Source organism: Saprolegnia diclina (assembly GCF_000281045.1).
Source record: "Saprolegnia diclina VS20 unplaced genomic scaffold supercont1.8, whole genome shotgun sequence".
NCBI lineage: Eukaryota > Oomycota > Saprolegniomycetes > Saprolegniales > Saprolegniaceae > Saprolegnia > Saprolegnia diclina.
The window spans coordinates 181,476-199,013 of NW_008246075.1; the positions used below are offsets into that span (position 1 = coordinate 181,476).

Genomic DNA, 17,538 nt, shown 5'->3' on the forward strand with positions numbered 1-17,538 from the left:
CCACAGGACCGTCACCATCTACGCGCACATCCGACACCGGCGTCGCAGTAATGTCTCGATCGGGCATGCTCCCGATCGATGTACACATCACGATCAAGTCTGGTGGCGGGCCGGTTGTGGTTGGATCGTGATGGCCTTGGCACACGAGATCACGTGCAGCGACGCGAGCACCTGATTCGTGAGAGTGGACGTCGGCATCAAGCCATTGAGCGCCAAGCAGTCATTACGTAGGGTAGCACACGCAGCCATTGTTGCATTATCATAATAACAGGGCTCGCAGCGCTCGCAATGATTCATACCGTCGCCAAGTTCCCGCGCTGTGAGAGCTCCAAAAATGAGCTCAGCTGCCTGATGCTTCCGACCATCGTTCCATTGGTGTAGCAGGACACCCTTCCAATGGTTTCATTTCAAACCGAGAAAGTAACTGACGTGAATAATACACGTCCCATAACCATCCAGATGGAACCCAAGCACAAGCAGGCGTATGCCGAGGTGCCGCCCCAAGTTCAGATGGAGGTTGCCATGGATCGCTTAAGTCGCTATGTACGCGTTGAATTCAACCTCTCCGCCCCCCAGCCTACTGCATCGATGGGTCAGCCACCATTCCAGGCACCGGGATCAAACAGCAGAGCACGATGCAGGTGCGCAAAGATTGAGCTATGGATATAGAGAATCGTTCGTTTAGTCACTTGGCGCCATTTCAGCAAAAGAAGATCGTGCGCAACATAGATGTAAGCCTCTGCATTGCTTGATGTCATTGATTGAGTCAAGTATAGGACCTCCACCTCAAATCAATTGCCGTAATCGGCGTCAGCGGCATTGGGGGCATCGTTGCTGAAATGTTCGCACGCTCCAACGTTAGCAAGCTCACCCTCGCGGACAAAGGTACCGCAACAGCCGCTGCAGCCATCGCTTGTATCGCCGATCAATAGGCGTTGTCAAGATGGCGAGTATGGGACGCATGTTCCACACGGCCGATCAAGTTGGGATGAGTAAGGCGCAGGCTGCTCGACTGCACTTGCGCCGACTTAATCCGCAAGTAACAGTCGAAGCATTCCACTGCGACGTCACCGATGGTTCGTTATACATCAATGAAACCATGGGTCGAGCAATGCCAGCAGATTTGGACTACGATGCCCTGCTTGCAATCTTGCAAGATGTGAAGACGCGCTACCGCGATGATGACGACCGTGCAGCCAATATCGGAGCAGACATTATCATAAGTTCGCTGGACAACCAACCTGCGCGGCTTCGCGTTAACCAGGTCATGCAAACTACTCTTCCACAGGCATTGCATCTCACGTATCGTCGCACTAGATGGCACTGCAACTGAGTATTCCGCTTGTCGATGTGGCTTTGTCTCCGTGCAGCTCCTACATTTCAATCCAGTCCGTGTTTCCAGGCTACAGTGCATGCTACCAGGTTCTTGTGTCCATTCCTCGTTATGATTACCTCAAATGAACTGAGGGCAGTGCCACCGGTCGGCTACCAGTTCGCATGACGATGAAGCGACACTTGCGGACGCGATCGCGCAACTACATCCCGCGACATTGCCACAGACGGAGCTTTTGGCCGCTGGATTGGTTTCCCAATGCGCCTTGAAGTGGCAAATAAAAGCGTCACAAACGCAACGTACTCATACTGTTGTAGACTCCTCCTCGAGTTTGGGGACGCCATTCCGTTCTATCGCGTTGACTGTTTGGAGCTTGCTGTCTCGACCTTTTGGTTCCGGCCCAGCTCCGAGTGTAGCGAAGATCTTTGCAAAGTCCGTCAAGCAGAATACAAGGCCGAGATCATTCGTCGCAACATCGCTGGTATTCAACCAACCGACGACACCTCATTGTAGGTCTCTGGTTAAAAAGCACCTTGAAACAACTTTTTCAGTCTTTTCGCCCCCGTAGCAACCAAGCTCAAGATGTGAGCCTGCTCCTTCCCTATTTGAGCTCCGCTTGTGAGCACAATTCTTGGAATAAACACTTTGACTGTACGTAGCATTGCGTTGGTTGGCTGAAGAACGATGGCGCGAGCGATATCGAGCTTGGCTTTGTCAAAGTCGCCTGCTCGCACATACGCCTGGCTACGGCGATACCATGCCTTAACATTTGATGGGTCGAGCTGCAGTGCCTAGATTACTCAGTCGAAGTGAGCCAGAGCACTCAAATGGATGTGACCTTGGAGCAATGGTCCTCACACTCGGTGGCTGCAAATATCTCCGGATCTTGTAGATGGCATGCAGCCGCGTTGACATGCAGAATGGCCAGGTGCTGGCGCAGCAGCTCGACCTCGGCAGGTGCCAACGTGCACAAGTCGGGGCAAGTGAGCAAACGGAGCCCCTAAGGAGCGAAGTGGTCGAAGGTAGATTCATGTTGAGTGCGAAGCCTACTTGCTCGTAGCATGCCTTGGCCCTGACAAACTGCTTGGCCTGGAAGGCTGCATTGCCGTCGACTTTCCACACTTCCGCCAGCTCGACCTTGGCCCTTGCGATGCCCATAGCAATATCATTCGCAGCAAATAGTGTGCGCCGAGCTCTCACCGTACTGGTAACATTGCTGATGTGGCATGGCAGCATATGAGTCGCAATCTCGCGAGCAATATTGCCTTTCATGGCATAGTACTTCGTCAGGTTTGTTGGCTAAAACTGGCGCTTTGGTCCATGCCGCGGCCGCGCTGGGGAGCAGCATCCGCAGTATCAAAACATACCATGTCTTGCCTCGCTTCAAATAGTGTTACTATTTGAATATAGTATAAGGCGGTGCATTTCTTTTGTTTGTGGCATGAGCAGCATCAACCTGGGCAACGTCGCCCTCGGGCGCAAGCTCCTCGACGAGCTGATGGCCAAGGGCGCTCCGGTTCCCCGCGAGTTTGTCATGGTGCAGGAGATGCTCGAAGCCTGCGAGCGCAACTCTCTTCAAGTGGCCGCCAACATTGCTGACGCCCGGCGCGAGAAGTCTCAAGCGCGGCTCAAGGGCAACGAAGCGCTTCTCAAGGAGCAGAACGACTTGTTTGAGAAGATTGCTGCCGCGTACAACTGCCTCGCAGCCACAGATGAGTGGACAAAGAAGTAACATCAACGAGACAGCGCGTGCATTAGTATTAGATGGGGATGCACTTGGATTCCCAGATACGGTTGCCAACGTACTGCAAGCGCAGCGACACATAGCGCAGCGCGATCCCCTGGAAGAGGAACGCCAGATAGCTGTCCTTCTGGAGCATCTCTTGAAACTTTTGCAGCGTCAAGACGTACACGATACTCGGTTCCGTCTGTAGCAGGCGTGCCATAAGCGCCCAGCCATGAGATAATGGAGACTACATACCGCGTACATCGACGTCTTGCGCTTCTCACCTGTCAAGAGACAGAGCTCGCCGATCAACGCACCCACCGGAATGTCCTCCTAAGCAATCGCAAAGTTGTCAGCCCAAGTTTTTGTATAAGGCGCGACTTACCGTCGTGCCGGCTTCCTCTTCGACGATTGCCTGAAGTCGACCCTCGGCCAAGATCATGGACGAGTTGGAGGAATCGCCCTGACGCCACACGCAAGTGCCGGCTTCGAGTACTTGACGCTCGAAGTACCCGAGGAGCGAGAGAATGACATCCGGTGACTCGTGCGGGCAGAGCACCTCCAGGCGCGAAATGAACGCCGGCTTCTCGGGCTGCGGCGAGAGCGACACGGGCGTGTGCAGAATCTTGTATTGCTGCAAAAGGCTGTTTTCGCACCACTCGATGGCGCCATTGAGATCGTTGGCCGCGTAGAAGCGGCAGCGCGACTTGGACGTGCCAAAAGACGCCACCATCGAGGTCTTGAAGCGTTCGTAGGCCGCAGGAATGGCAGTGAAGACGAGATGCACGTCATGGGCCGCGCAGACGTGCCTAGCCACATCGTACATGTGAGATACATTTGAAGTAAACCCTCAAGGCGCACTTGAGCTTCGTCAAGCGATCGGCAGCAGACGAGTCGAGTGCGACGACCAGTGTGAAATCCACGACGAGGTACTCCAGATGCGGCGAATCATCGAGGATTTTGGCCACGTACTCGGAGAGTTTGTGGATGTTACCAAAAAACAAGTGGCCCTAAATGCAAGAATCAGTGTGCTCCAAACAAGTAACGTGTCACACCTTGAGCTGGACGACGTGGACGTTGCGCATCATGCAATCGAGTATCTCCAAGTCTGCTGTCGAGCGCCACGCCGTGCTACGCAGCGTCGCCGCCGACATACTGCCCCGCAAGGGGCCTGCCGGCGCGCTCTGTACCACAAATGTAATGCACGCGAGAAGCGCTCCCACCGCCAGGCCTATCGCCATGAGCCGACGACGTGTGGATGTGATCATACCTTCGTTCATGCCCCAAAAGGTCATCGTGAGGGCGATAATCCAGACATTCGTGTACTCGAAGAGATCGAGCTCGTGATACGTGTCGACGACGGCTTCCTTGCACAAGTCGAGACCAACGTGAATCATGAGGCAGCCGGCCATGCACCGGGGCACGTATGCCACGGCGCTTGGGCCAGTGAAGAAAAAGATGCTCAGAATGGCGCCGATCAAGAACGACTGGATGCGACCGCCGCCGCCGCACTTGTAGTAGAGCGCAGACGTCGAGTAGCAAAGGTAGTTTTGTACACTGCCGCACGCTCCGCCAAGCGTGTTGGAGATGCCCTATGCACGATGTCAGAGTACATGCCAGATAAAAATGCAGGTACGTGGGCCTTGAGCTCTTCATTGATGTCGACTTCAAGGCCCGTCGTGAGACTCAAGGACGGAATGTTGATCGGAACGTGCATGAGCGAGAAGAGACTAAGGCCCACGAGCGTGCCCATTTGCTTGGGGATAACGGACCATTCGACGAGCGAGAAGTCATAGTACGTCCAAAGGGCGTAGAAGGGCACTTGGGGCGGCTTGTCAAAGAACCAGCCGTTTGCGCGGGCCGTCTATGATGGCTTAACACAAGTTCTTTGATGTAGCAACAGCACGCACCTCAGCTGGAATACCGCAGAGGAGCAGGACAACGTAAAAGAGCGGCGGAATGGACACGAAGAAGAAGGGCGAGCAGAGAGGCGACTTGTTGAAACGGAGAAGAACGCCGAGGGCAAAGACGAGGATGACCGATACGATCCAAAGCCAGACGATATCGTTTTGGACGAGACGCACCAAACCGACGTACGTCCACTCGAACGAAACGCCGGTCGCGTTTTGGATCCCGCTCTGCACGACGAAGGCCCCTAGACTTTTTGAGTCCTTGTGGCCAAAGAAGATCATCATACCAATGCCGCCAATGGCGCCGATGATGATGTGCTTGGGGAAGAGGTATACGATAGAGCCGAGACGAAAGTGGCCCAACGCGTAAAAGAGAATTCCGACAATGATCGTCGAAAGCGCATACGTCACGAGAATGGTGGGCAGCGCCTTGGGCGAATCCATACCGACTTGGTTGAGAATCGACATGGACAGCGTGTGCATGAACGGAACATTCTCGACCATCATCATGCCCACGGAGCAATCAAACGAGCTTCGCGCTACGACAGAGGGTGAGATTCCGTGGACGAGGATGATACAATCGCGCACCCGCAAAGATGAACTGACAAAGCACGGTCGTGAGGAGGAACATTTGAATGCCGATCGCGCGGGGCGCCGGCATCTCGTCCCACTCGAGAGGAAAAAACGAAAGCCCGAACGGAATGCAAATCATAAGGTTCAGGAGCACGGCGATGAGGACACTCGGCAGCGACTTGACCACAGACATGGCCGTAACCTTCTCTTCGCGCATGCTTGGCTCCCGATGCAGCGCCGTGCCGTGCATCGAGCGCTCGAGCGGCGATGTGCACATGGAGATATCGTGATGGTCGTAGTCCATGCGAAGCGGCGGCGTCTTGAAGAGCGCCTTTTCGGTCCTGCGGTTCTGTTGCATGGCCGCCATGTCTGGCGCGGACCGCACTTGGGGCATGGTGAGGACGATGTCCTCGTCGGCCATCGCTGCGAGGTGCTCAGCTGACACGGACGTGCGGAGGAGCGACGTCTTCTCGTTCATCTTTGCAAATGAGCCCACGTCCCACGTCAAGGGCAAAGTGAGCTTTTCGTGGCACTTGAATTTCCGCACCCAGGACCCAATTTATTCCAGAAAGCCTATGGGCACCAGTTCGATACAAAAATCAAGTTATTTAATACAGTTGCGTCAGCGGCGTATCTCGCGCGCTGGGATAGCCAGCGAGTTGAAGTTTGAGTGGCGGGTCGAGTAACACCAAGTCATGGTGTCGGACCAGGCGGCGAGGGAGAGGGCGCTTGCCGCCATTCATCGATGACCCTTTGGACCACAGACGTGTCCCAAACCACGTTACGGCCAGGTGGTCTTCCCATGGATCCATTGCAAGTGGGTTCGACCAGCTTCTTGTGTTTCCGAGATCACAATGCATGGCCATGTAGCAGCATCACCTGTTCCATGCACAACCAGCTTGGCGGGACAGCCGTCTTCAGCTCTACACCGTCACCATGTACTAGTATGTGAATAATATATCCTACGCATGACCGTGTTTGGCCAAACACACGGTGCCGATCAGCGGCAGCGTGATCCACGCTCGTCGACACGGACACAGCACAAGCGCTGCCAACCGGAGCAATCCATTCAATTTCTTCCACGAGCTGCACGATCACATGCGTGTTTAAATCATGCGCTTAGTCGCTTGGGTCCGTCGCGCCATCCTCTTTATCGGGCTCGTGGCCAACGCTTGCCCAGTCGAGTACGCGGAGGCGGCGAGGCACGATAAGCTTGGAACCGAGACTGACTTCGCTCACAACGTACTTCAACTTTTCTCGCTTCATTGCAATGCGGTTGAAATCGGAGATGCTAAGCACATCAAGCGCCCACAGAGCTTGCTGCGCAAGATCTGACGTCTTCCAGTCCGTAGTCTTGGCCTAAAGTTTGGATCATAACGTCTGCAGGCATCTGCACTCGGCCAACCTTTTCCGCTTTGATTGCAATTTCGTCGGAATTTGGGTCGTCCGGAGGTGAAGCCATCATTTGCAGTTTGAGTGCATCAAGCTCCTCTTGTTCCGTTAGCCTCTTGATCACGACAGTCGGGGCTACGGGAGGCGGCACCGCGACAGGCACAGGGTCGTCTTTCTACAAGATAGTATCAATCATATCCTACCACGCAAACCTGATCCCGACCGCCGACGCAAGTTGAGTGTGGAACCCTCTGGAGCGCTTTAATAGCCGAATCGCGGCTTCGACACCGCCGTGCTGGCCAATGAGTTTGGACAAGCGCTCTACACACTCATTGGCAACTTGGATTGCCAAGGAATTGAAAGAACTTCGAACCATCGTGGGGACGTCCAGCCTCCTCGTCCGCCTCGAGTCGCTCCGGTGATACAAGGGCCACCATGAGACGGCACGCATGGACATAAATATCGGAATATGTCGAGGGAAAACGAGCAAGTGAGCGGCCAACAGCGGCGACGGCGTTCGTCACCAGAATCTCGTCGATACAGCGTGCAAAGTCTACACCGCACGATACAATCGCGATAATGAGAACTTCTCAAGTACCTTCATCGTCGCGCACAACACGGACGTGATTGTCAAGACGCTTGATGCCTGCCAATTGTACCTGGAAGTTGATATTGGTTAGTGCACATGTGGAACAGCATAATGTGGAGTTTTCGCACAATGGGTGATTCTTCATAGTCGTTCATCAATTCGACAATGACGCCGATAGAGGCCGACTCCATGCGCTTCACGGATTCGTCACCAGCGTACAAATCTATGGCAACGTGATCACTATCGGTATGCGTGTCGAAGTCGTCCTACTTTTGAAAATACTCTTGACGTCCTGGCAAATGAATGTGTCGAGAGCGTTTTCGTCCATGACTCGGTTAAGCACGGGGATCGACGCACTGTGGGCATAGATGTACTCCCGCGCATCCTTTATAACGGTGATCATGCGCAGGCAACGCAACGCCATGCTATCAAATTTCAGTGCTTGACGGATACCAAATGCATTGATGCGGGTGGTACCGCAAAAGCGAGGTTTGGTTGCGTGGAATGTCGTACTCTGCCACAGGCTCGTACAGATCTGGAAACGGGTCGGGCCGCCGCAATCGCGCAAAGAGCCCTACGAAACACGTAACACAAAGCGTATCGTTGCAATCGCACGTTTTTTCGTGTCAAACTCTGGGGCTGGTACCATGCTGCCGTACGTCTCGACAATGCGAAGCAGGACCACAATCGCGGCCTCGTTGTCCGCGACCAACTCGACTTCAGTCGACAACGCGTTCTCGTCCAACACGTTCATTTGATCAAGGACCGCGGCATTGTCTCTATCCGACGGTTTGATACCTTCGCCTTCTTCGCAAACTATGCAACGCAACGTGTCGAGCCAGCCACACTCTGCGCAGAAAAGCCGAAAGATCTTACTCTCCAAAAAGTACCGCGCCACTACACACACGCCACGTGAGAAACGCAGATGTATGCACGGTGCAGCGGACCATAGAGGTTCGGCTCGAGGAACGATGGGTATGTCTGAGCAATCTTGACGTGCGCTTGGATCTCGGACCGAAGCATCGAGACAGAACCGCCCATGGGCAGTTTCGATACCCAATGACATCCGGCAGACTGCTTTCCTCAGCATGGATTGGTAGATATGGACGTATTTTGACGAATCATCGGTGATAATTTTTATTGGGCAGCGCCCATTGGCCACGCGATTATGCGCCATCACACTCGACATGATTGGCAAATACACCGCTCAAGACACCCGTGCCGGAGCTTCCGGTGCGTCAAGTGCTCTGCTTGCGCCCGTCACCATGTCATGTAGCGAGACAACAAGGAGTACAAGAATCAGTCGTACTGGGACTCGCGCTTCGCCTCGTACGTATCGTGGTAGCCTTCGATCACTTTCTAACGTCGCGCGTAGCGAAGAGTCGTACGACTGGCTCGCACGCTACAACGACGTCGCCGATCTCATCGTGCAATATGTGCCCAAGAGCAGCCGTATTCTCATCGTACACTGCCTGTTCACACCTCTTCATCAAATCTAAGATCTCACTTGCTGGCGTGATGTACTTAGGTGGGTTGCGGCAACTCGACGTTCAGCGTGGATTTGGTACGTCGCACGACAATACAAGGTATTCATGACAAATTAACACCCTCACTGCTAGTACGATGCGGGCTACACCAACATCGTCAACCTCGACTTCTCCAGCGTCGTGATCGAGCGAATGAGTGCGAAATACACGGTATGCTGGATTCTACTTTGAATCGAGGCGATGAGCATTGCAACTGATTAGGAATCGCGCCCACTCATGCGCTGGGTTGTTGGCGACATGCTCAAGCTCTCCGAATCCTTTGGAGCAAGCTCCTTCGACGTCGTCATTGACAAAGCAGCCATGGATGCCCTCATGGTCCTCCTGTATGCAACGCTGTCTGATCTAATCTTCGTCGCAGGTGGAGGGCGGCGATACGTGGTCTCCTGCAGAGCACCTTCTTGCTCAAGCCCGCGATATGTGCACGGGAGTTCAGAAGGTCCTGAAACCCGATGGTCTCTTCATTCAAATCTCATTTGGCCAGCCCCATTTTCGCAAGCGCTTCCTCCTCGTAAGCCTTCAGAAGTTTCAGCCTATGAATTTGGTTGATGCTATAGGGTGATGCGCCCGAAGCTGACGTGAGCACGGCATACGGCTGGACGTACAAGTACCATAACATTCGTATGTCTTAACTCTACTCTCTCCTTGTACCTGACGCTAACCCATAGCGATTGGTCTCGGGTACTTCTTTTTCGTCATGCAAAAATAAGCCGCTGTGGCAATACAAAGTTGTACTGCTTGATGCATTCTCTCACTCGCATTAATTGGTGCCTGTCTCCAAATACTGACACAAGGTCGCGACAGGTTCGGCCAGCTCGAGCACGAGCGCATGGGCGAGGCGCACTTGAGTCTCCACAAGGCCCATACTCCAGTAAAGCACTATCGTGCCCATGCACAATACGAAGAAAATGGCAGCTTCGACTTGCTGTGGATCGCGTTTCAAGGGCCACGAGTTTATCTACGTTGGGTTTGCTCAGAAAGATCAGTTATTTCCACAATATGGCATAATACCACACTCGTCGTGGCAGCGATCAGCTAACCAAAATCAATGTCAGTGCCACAACATTGCATCAGAAGTCGCACCGGAACCGACGGAGGATCAATGACAGCTGTGAGTCGAGGGCTGTAGTAGAGCTCCATTGGCGTGCCATGGACAACGCCCGGTGGCGGTAGCACAGCGTGTTCAGCCACGAATGCCAGCACATCAGCGTCATAGCTCACTGCGCGGACTTGCACGACGACATCTTCGAGCGATCGATCGAGCGTCCGAGTGAAGGCCCCGAGCACATCTTCCCAAACCGTCAAGATGCTGATGAGCGCACCCCACTCGACTGTTTTGGCATTCTGTATGGATCGTCATCGGTCTGCAGAAAGTTTGCTCGCACCTGGAAGTCGCCGTGCACTGTCGAGACGAGAACGTCGTAGATCTTGGCAAACATTTCTGACGCTTCTTTTGCAAATGCCTGCTGCTTTGTGGCAGTCGCGACCTCGGTTTCTTGAAACTCTACTCGTGCTAGTAACCCTTTCATTCACGCACGACTTGCGTTTGACCTTGGAGGCTTTTCTGAAGCTTCTCGAGGCGGACACTGGCGGGGTCCCGCCAAGTGAGGACGACAAAGCGGTCCCGTTGGGGCAGCTGTGCCTCCGTCGACGCCTCTCTCTCCGCACTCTTTATTTGGCGCAGCCGAGCGTCCACTTCTCGGATCATCATTTCGTACCGGCTGCACGCGTCGCGCTGGTTGTTGCGCACTCCGATCCGCTTCATCTGGGTGTCGTTGACCATGTTGACAATCTGCCGCTTCGTGGAAGCTTGGGCCGCGCACATCGCTGCCCATAACGGAGCAATGTTGCACCTACATCGAGATAGTCGCTGCATGTATTCGGGAAGGGATACAAAGAGTACCGGAGGGCATTGCCGTAGTCAGAGTGGGCATGCGCGGCGATCTCGAGGCTTGCAAGCGCTTGGTCCCATGCCTTGTGGACAGATGGACCTTCGAGAGGTCCGAGGGTCCAATTCGCAGAAAGAAGCTGCTGCAGTCGCTTCGCGTGGGCTTCGTGTAAGGTTTGGAGCAGCTGAAAAATCTACCAAAGGCTCGTGATACAAAGCGTGCTGCGAACGCTATCGAAAACCTCGGCTAACTTGGCAGTAACGTCCCCGTCATTTCTCATTTGCGTCGCCACGCTGGTGAGGGAGGCGACAGATGCGTCAGACGACCCGTCGCCAGGTGTGTTTTCAAACGTTGGCATGCTCATGGATGACTACCGGAATACCAAGTCAGATCCCAAAGATGCACAAGCAAGCACCTCCAGTCCTTGACGCACGTCGACAAAAAATGTGTCTGCGGCTAGCGACAGAGAGCGCGCCAGCTTGACGTAGACCTTGGCAAATGGGCCGAGAACTTTTCCTTGGAGACACTCGACTCGGTGCTCCTCAATATGATGCAACTAGTTCACAGCAGCTCCAGTACATACATTGAGCTTGACATCGTACCTCAGCAAGCTTCGTGAGGATGAGGAGGCGGTGGGCATCTCGATTGCAAAGAACGTCCGCGTGGGCCGTCGCATAGACCGTTTGGGCCTCTCTGACGTCCGAGAGACTCTTCGAAAGCCGAGCCTCAATTGCATTCAGGACGTCGTGCTTGCGCTGCTGTAGCGAGGCCAAAGACGGCGTAGCTGCATCGGAAAGTGAGGCTCTGCCTGCAATATCACTCTCCAATTTGGTGTTGCTTGCTTCGCGTTGATCGAGTAGCGCCTCTGCGGCCTTGGCCGCTTTCGTATACCGATGCTTGACAGTCACGAGGTGTCCCTTTTTGCTGACTACATGTACGAAATATGTATTTGGTCACGTCGCCAGATAGGAGCGGAGTGCGAGCTACCGTAGAGATCGTGCGATGTTCGAATGTCGACAAGAACCTGGCGTGTTTGGGCCTGGCATTCACCGAGGTGAAGCTGAAGCGACGGAACGATCGAGCCCAACAGTTCGGATGCGGCGAGCTGCTTGGCGGTCATAATGTTGCGCACGTACGTTACTAGCTCCGTGTGCCAGACCTAGTGAGCGGTGAACATCTTCGATGACACCGGCGACTCGCCATGCCTGGTAGAGCTGCGTGACGTTTTCCGTCCTGTTAGCAGCTGAGTGAGCTTCTTAGCGTTGATGCTAGGATTACATGTGGGGCAGGCTTTTGACGGCGTCCAGCAACTTTTGGTGCATCTTGGCATGCTTCTCCTCGGCCTCACCGAGGTCGCGAACCAAAGCCTGGGTCGCGCGGAAGGTGGCATGCTATGTCATGCACCGTACACCCTCGAGTAGAATGAGACATCATGCACATACTCCTTCCACGGTCTTCTTCTCGACGATGTCCAGTCGGTAGCACAAGGCTGCGAGCGGCGTCGCCATCGTCGTCGGTTGCAAAGATCGCTATTGGCTCTCGAAACCGCCTCAATTTGTTTTAAACGCATGGTTTAATACAGGTTCATCCTGAGAGCTTTTCTGAAGCACATTCTTGTGGTTGGCGTTGGTCGACATTCTCAGGATGAACAACTCAAGGATACTAAATACCATCCCAGCCCAGCGGTGAGCTGAGGTGAGCGGTGATGCCAAAGGACATCACCAGAATCTGCCAAGCACGGTTGACGCTTTAACGCGCCACCACAAGTCGTTGTCACCCTAACGTTATCAGCACAATGGTGTCCTGTTCGGGTTTGGTGCACAAAGAGTTGGCACTGGAGATGGCAAGCTCATGCAGCACTATTGCGTCGGTGGCCTCACTGCAGTGGTCGCAAACATCGAATTCGACCGCGTTCAAATCGCGTTTAAATCTTTCCCCGCAGTTTGACGCGTCCATCGGCGGGGCGACGCGGCCGCGCGTTACCCAATTATGATATCACATGCATTAAAATGGCGTTTCTCACGCATTTGTATAGGTAAAAGCCCGTGCATTTTACCCACTTGAGTCCACGGAGCCATCTCTGGGGTATTTTTCACTCGCGTTTTGTATGTAATGTCCCCTCGCCGCTTAGGACGCGACTCCCGCCTGGCCAGATGCACCGAGATCTGAATTTCTCAGCGCGCGATGCCAGCGGCGCCCATGGCCACCAACAACAAGCCGTCGTCCGCAGAGAAGCGGAAACTCCCAACGAACGGCAGCACAATGACGACCGAGCTCCAGCACGAAGCCTCCAAGCGCGCCAAGACCGAGACTGCGGCCCCCGTCGCGTCTGGCCTCTGGGTGCAGCGCACCGTTGCGATCGGCCAGAAGGACAAGCCAGCGGCGCGCGACTCGCCCGCCACGAACGGTCTCTGGGTCAAGCAAAGCATTGCATTCGCGTTCTAATTCAAATAGCACGTTGCATTGAACTAAGTATGACAGTCTACGCTTCGGCAACTTTGGCGAGTTGCGGCGCCAGCTTGGCCTGGGTGATGAAGTCGCGGATCTTCGCGTGGTCCTTCACACCCGGCACGCCGGCCTCAACACCGGAGCTAACATCGACGCCGTACGGATTAGCGGCGTGGATGGCGCTCGTCACGTTTGCTGGCGTTAGACCACCTGCCATGAGGCACGGAATCCCCGCTTGTTCGAATTGCTCTGCAATCGTCCAGTCAAAGATCGTGCCCGTGCCACCTGCGACCAAAAATGAGCATTCGAATCGCGAGGACGCTAATTCTCCATACCCATTTGCCCCTTCAAGGTCGTGTCCAGCAGCAGTGCCATTGCATAGCCTACAGCTCAGCACCCTCAGTTCGCCATTCTTTGGTTTCGTAATGTTCGAGACCGGGTTTGATGTGCTCGAGGATCGCATCCATGTTGACCGTGTCGCCGGTCGTACCGCCAGGCAAGTGCACGACGCGGATCGCCGGCACAATGAGATCCGCGCAAACCTCAAAGCCTACGCAACAGTTGTTCCCGTACTGCTCGTTTCCTTGCCAGCACCTTCGTCGCCGTGGAGTTGCACAAGGTCGAGGCCCACTTCCGCCACAATTGCATTGATGGCCTCCGCTGACTGGTTCTGGAAGACGCCTACATAGAACAAGGTTTGCATCCGAGTGCTCAGCGTTCAGAAGCACGCACCCACGACGAGCGGCGTCCGCGCGCTTGCAAGCGTCAATTGCCGACTCTGCGCGTGAAACCACGCCGCCGAGCCCTCCTTTGATTCGATGCGAGGCTGGAATTCGTGGCGGGTCGAGCGCTCGCCAAACTGCCGGATCGCTTGCACAATGTCCTTGGCTTTTTGAATTTCGACGGCTCGTGGGGACTTGGCGACGAATATCATGCCGACGAGGTTCGCGCCGTGCTGCGCGGCAACGACGGCCGACGCTACATCCTTAATGCCACCTATTGCTGTCGTTAGCACAGGAAGCTGGGCACGTAATGCGGCGTACAAATCTTGACAAGTGTTTGGCGAGCGTCCGTATGCACGCCACGCAGTTCCTACGTTGTATGTGATGGGGTGATTGAGCATCAAGTGAGGTACTTGGATCGTCGTGCGCGGGTTGGGCGTGCGCATAAGCATCTCACCGACAAGGACGCCTTGCGCCCCGCAGTGCTCATACTTGATGCTATCGGCACGCGAGAAGACGCCACTGAGCGCCAGCAACACAATGTCATCGCCGAGGCGAATGCCCCGTGCACGAATTGCGTCAGCGATGTGTACGGTCGTGTTCAAGTCCAGCTTGAACGTGCGCAAGTTGCGGTTGTTGACACCGATAAATCTAGCACAAACGACACACTGAATCAACGACAATCGCGGGCGTCGTACGTTGCACCGGCGGCAAGCGCCACGTCAAGCTCCTCTTCGTTGTTCACTTCGACAAGTGGCTCCATGCCAAGGTCGCGAGACGCCTGCAACATGGTCGTTAGAGATGCGCTAGTGAACCCAGTGTAACCTGCAGCAGGAGCGAGAGTTCGTCCGGCGAAAGCATGGCCACAATGAGCAAGAGGCTATCGGCGCCAAACGCCCGTGCCTCAAGGAGCTGATAAGTGTCAAAGATGAAGTCCTTCCGGAGGATGGCTGGCCGGGCATTGCCCAACGCCTTGACTGCCAACGCCTATCGAAGACACGATTTCGTTTCGCCCAAGCAGCAACTTGACCTCGCACAACGCACCACGTCCAACATGTCTTGGAGCGACCCCTTGAATCGCTCTGGCTCAGTAAGAACGGAGATGACGCTGGCTCCACCTTGGGCATACGTCAACGCTTGCTCTAGCGATCGAATATGGGGATTGTAAGAATTCTGCATTCGATCGACCATCAATGCTGGGTCGAGCGTCGGACGTACCTGGAGCATTGGCATCCACGGCGATGTCGCCTTTGCTCGGGCTCGCGCGCTTGAACTCAGCAGCAATAGCCAGCAACGGAGCGCTCTAAATAAAATGCAATGATCGTGTTGTCTTTGCCGTCGTCGTATACCTCGCGGATCTTGCCAACGATCGAGATCGGGCGTCCATGTGCGGCTTCGTACGCGTCGATCTTGCACTGGAGCTCAGCCTCACTCACAAGCGCCTTGGCCGCGTCCACGCTCTTCTTGCGCTGCGCCACTATCTGCATGAGCATGTCCATGGTTCCTCTTGGTGCGTGGAATTCGAAATGGCTCTGAGGGCGTCGCCGCTTGCGATTTCGATGACGCAATCGCACGTGCCGCAGAAATTTCCATGTGGGGACATCGTTTCAAGGGAGCTTCGCCTAATATTCGGATGTGTTTTGTATCCGGATAGGATTTCCCATAATTTCGGCGCCGAAATTGACGCGACGTCGCAACTGCGACGAAGGCAAGAATCTCAACCAACCAGATTGGCCGACCACCGTGCATCTCTCGTCATGAATAGCCACTGAAGAGCACCAGCGTACACTGTACGTAGTACGAGGGCTTCTTGGTCGAGCTGCTCCCAACTGCAGCTGCAGCGCGACAGGCCGCAAACAACACTTTTTGCCCATCGTTGGATCATCTCGCAGTCGAGCCAGTGTACCGAAGACATACAAAAGCCAAGATAAATGGCTGGCCATCTGGTATCGAGTGGAGCGATTCAGGTGGCGGGTGCACTTCGTCTGCCAGTCACATTCTTGAATTGGTGGAGCGATGGACCTTAGCTTCGTCTCGCTTGCCCTCTCGGGGGCATCCGCGCTCCGTGGCCACTTCATCAACACGGCGCACGTGCTCTCGACGACGTCGTCGGAGGCCAAGAACTATGCGTTGCCATGGCAGCAGTGCGGCGGCAAGCACTACAAGGGGCACACCAAGTGCACACCTGGTCACCTCTGCAAGCACCTCAACGACTGGTGGTCGCAGTGCGTGCCCGACCCGTCGCTTAAAGGCCCGCCAACGTACTCACAGTGCGGCGGCAAGGGCTTCGAAGGCGAGACAACGTGCCGTGACGGTGACATGTGCGTTGTCCTGAGCAAGTACTATTCGCAGTGCGTGCCCATGGTCATGCCACCCCAGTACAAACAAAAGTGCACGAACGTCAACGTGCTTGGCGACGCGACGTACTGCATTAAGGGCCCCGTTTGCGGCAGCGAGGACGAAGAAGGCCACAAGTGCCCGAAGAAGGGTGACATTGCCGTCGGCAACTGCCTCAGCCAGCTCAAGAGCTACGTCGCATTCGCCAAGTGCGTCGCACCCAAGGATGCTACGTGCCAAAAGACCGAGTTTGGCGAGTCTATCTGCTCGTTCAGCAAGATTCACATCAAGACGACGAAGGCTACGGCCACCGAAGCACCGTCTACCGAAGCACCGCCTACATCGGCCACTGGCGACAAGAACAGCACCGCGATCGTCATTGACACCCCTGCGGTTGTCAACATCACGGTTCGTGGCAACGAAACGATCCCCGTCATTGCCGTAATGCCGTTGATATTCGGCAACGACACATCTAGCAACGCGACCGACGACGAGGTCGTCACGACTTCGGTCCCGCCCGTTACCATGATCTCGGTCAACACCAGCGCCACGAACAAGACCAACAAGACGTTGGAGACAATCACACCACCCAGTACCACGATTGTTGCCGTGAATGCGACGAGTGCTTCGGACGATGTGATCATCGCACCGACCAACATCACTGCCGCGCCAGTCGACGACGTCATTGTCGCACCTGTGGCCAACACCTCGCTAGTGCTCAACGTGACGGCGGCACCGACTCAAGTGGTTGTGGTCTCTCCCAACGCGACGCAGGAACCGACGACGGAGACGATTTTGTTTCCTGTCAGCGCGCCAAACGGAACGGATGCGCCTGCGACGACAGCCGCGACTACGCTTCTAGTCAATGTGACGGGTGCCAATGCCACGGAGACGAGTGACGTCATTGTCTTCCCGACGCTGATCTAAGTTGAATATATGACCTCGTCATGGTCGTGAAGTGTGAGAGCAATGTGGATAATTTCAGCTATAATTTCAATGAGGAATTTTTCGCACGCCCCGCGAGGTCCGGAGGGCTATACATTCACGAAACGCACTCAGCTTACTTGTGAACGGG

General features: G+C 54.9%; 8 protein-coding genes across 8 annotated transcripts; 4 read left to right on the plus strand and 4 right to left on the minus strand.

Annotated features, from left to right (window-relative positions):
* Positions 1-2,246: 2,246 nt before the first annotated feature.
* On the plus strand, positions 2,247-3,165 carry SDRG_03302 (hypothetical protein; the record flags this gene model as incomplete). Its single annotated transcript, XM_008608933.1, has 2 exons — positions 2,247-2,290; positions 2,783-3,165. The coding sequence occupies 2 exons, from the start codon at positions 2,247-2,249 to the stop codon at positions 3,063-3,065; spliced, it is 327 nt and encodes a 108-aa protein (XP_008607155.1). The 3' UTR covers positions 3,066-3,165.
* Positions 3,068-6,076, minus strand: SDRG_03303 (hypothetical protein). Its single transcript, XM_008608934.1, has 10 exons — positions 5,558-6,076; positions 5,257-5,508; positions 4,970-5,214; positions 4,696-4,923; positions 4,330-4,651; positions 4,115-4,290; positions 3,921-4,069; positions 3,445-3,868; positions 3,315-3,392; positions 3,068-3,261 (listed from the first exon to the last, which is right to left on the minus strand). Exons 1-10 carry the CDS (start codon positions 6,018-6,020, stop codon positions 3,094-3,096), a joined length of 2,505 nt encoding a protein of 834 aa, XP_008607156.1. The 5' UTR covers positions 6,021-6,076; the 3' UTR covers positions 3,068-3,093.
* A 515-nt stretch (positions 6,077-6,591) lies between these two features.
* SDRG_03304 (hypothetical protein) lies at positions 6,592-8,611 on the minus strand. Its single transcript, XM_008608935.1, has 11 exons — positions 8,471-8,611; positions 8,400-8,420; positions 8,139-8,339; positions 8,001-8,097; positions 7,794-7,948; positions 7,652-7,746; positions 7,533-7,593; positions 7,308-7,487; positions 7,158-7,255; positions 6,948-7,109; positions 6,592-6,901 (listed from the first exon to the last, which is right to left on the minus strand). Exons 1-11 carry the CDS (start codon positions 8,562-8,564, stop codon positions 6,662-6,664), a joined length of 1,404 nt encoding a protein of 467 aa, XP_008607157.1. The 5' UTR covers positions 8,565-8,611; the 3' UTR covers positions 6,592-6,661.
* Positions 8,612-8,625: 14 nt separating this feature from the next.
* Positions 8,626-9,776, plus strand: SDRG_03305 (hypothetical protein; the record flags this gene model as incomplete). The annotated part of the gene is made up of 9 exons (XM_008608936.1): positions 8,626-8,631; positions 8,800-8,852; positions 8,899-8,986; positions 9,052-9,087; positions 9,143-9,220; positions 9,272-9,385; positions 9,429-9,578; positions 9,625-9,688; positions 9,736-9,776. The coding sequence occupies 9 exons, from the start codon at positions 8,626-8,628 to the stop codon at positions 9,774-9,776; spliced, it is 630 nt and encodes a 209-aa protein (XP_008607158.1).
* Positions 9,777-12,501, minus strand: SDRG_03306 (hypothetical protein). Its single transcript, XM_008608937.1, has 13 exons — positions 12,399-12,501; positions 12,235-12,347; positions 12,162-12,189; positions 11,944-12,115; positions 11,559-11,884; positions 11,372-11,512; positions 11,198-11,326; positions 10,971-11,149; positions 10,619-10,920; positions 10,453-10,571; positions 10,151-10,411; positions 10,079-10,102; positions 9,777-10,025 (listed from the first exon to the last, which is right to left on the minus strand). The coding sequence occupies exons 1-13, from the start codon at positions 12,462-12,464 to the stop codon at positions 9,828-9,830; spliced, it is 2,058 nt and encodes a 685-aa protein (XP_008607159.1). The 5' UTR covers positions 12,465-12,501; the 3' UTR covers positions 9,777-9,827.
* A 581-nt stretch (positions 12,502-13,082) lies between these two features.
* On the plus strand, positions 13,083-13,431 carry SDRG_03307 (hypothetical protein). Its single transcript, XM_008608938.1, has one exon. It carries the CDS (start codon positions 13,141-13,143, stop codon positions 13,399-13,401), a length of 261 nt encoding a protein of 86 aa, XP_008607160.1. The 5' UTR covers positions 13,083-13,140; the 3' UTR covers positions 13,402-13,431.
* Positions 13,432-13,438: 7 nt separating this feature from the next.
* On the minus strand, positions 13,439-15,625 carry SDRG_03308 (hypothetical protein; the record flags this gene model as incomplete). Its single annotated transcript, XM_008608939.1, has 12 exons — positions 13,439-13,689; positions 13,740-13,787; positions 13,841-13,954; positions 13,999-14,085; positions 14,137-14,400; positions 14,448-14,496; positions 14,540-14,777; positions 14,825-14,907; positions 14,952-15,113; positions 15,171-15,268; positions 15,345-15,429; positions 15,476-15,625. The coding sequence occupies 12 exons, from the start codon at positions 15,623-15,625 to the stop codon at positions 13,439-13,441; spliced, it is 1,629 nt and encodes a 542-aa protein (XP_008607161.1).
* A 459-nt stretch (positions 15,626-16,084) lies between these two features.
* On the plus strand, positions 16,085-17,500 carry SDRG_03309 (hypothetical protein). Its single transcript, XM_008608940.1, has one exon. The coding sequence runs from the start codon at positions 16,143-16,145 to the stop codon at positions 17,388-17,390; it is 1,248 nt and encodes a 415-aa protein (XP_008607162.1). The 5' UTR covers positions 16,085-16,142; the 3' UTR covers positions 17,391-17,500.
* The last annotated feature ends 38 nt before the right edge of the window (positions 17,501-17,538 follow it).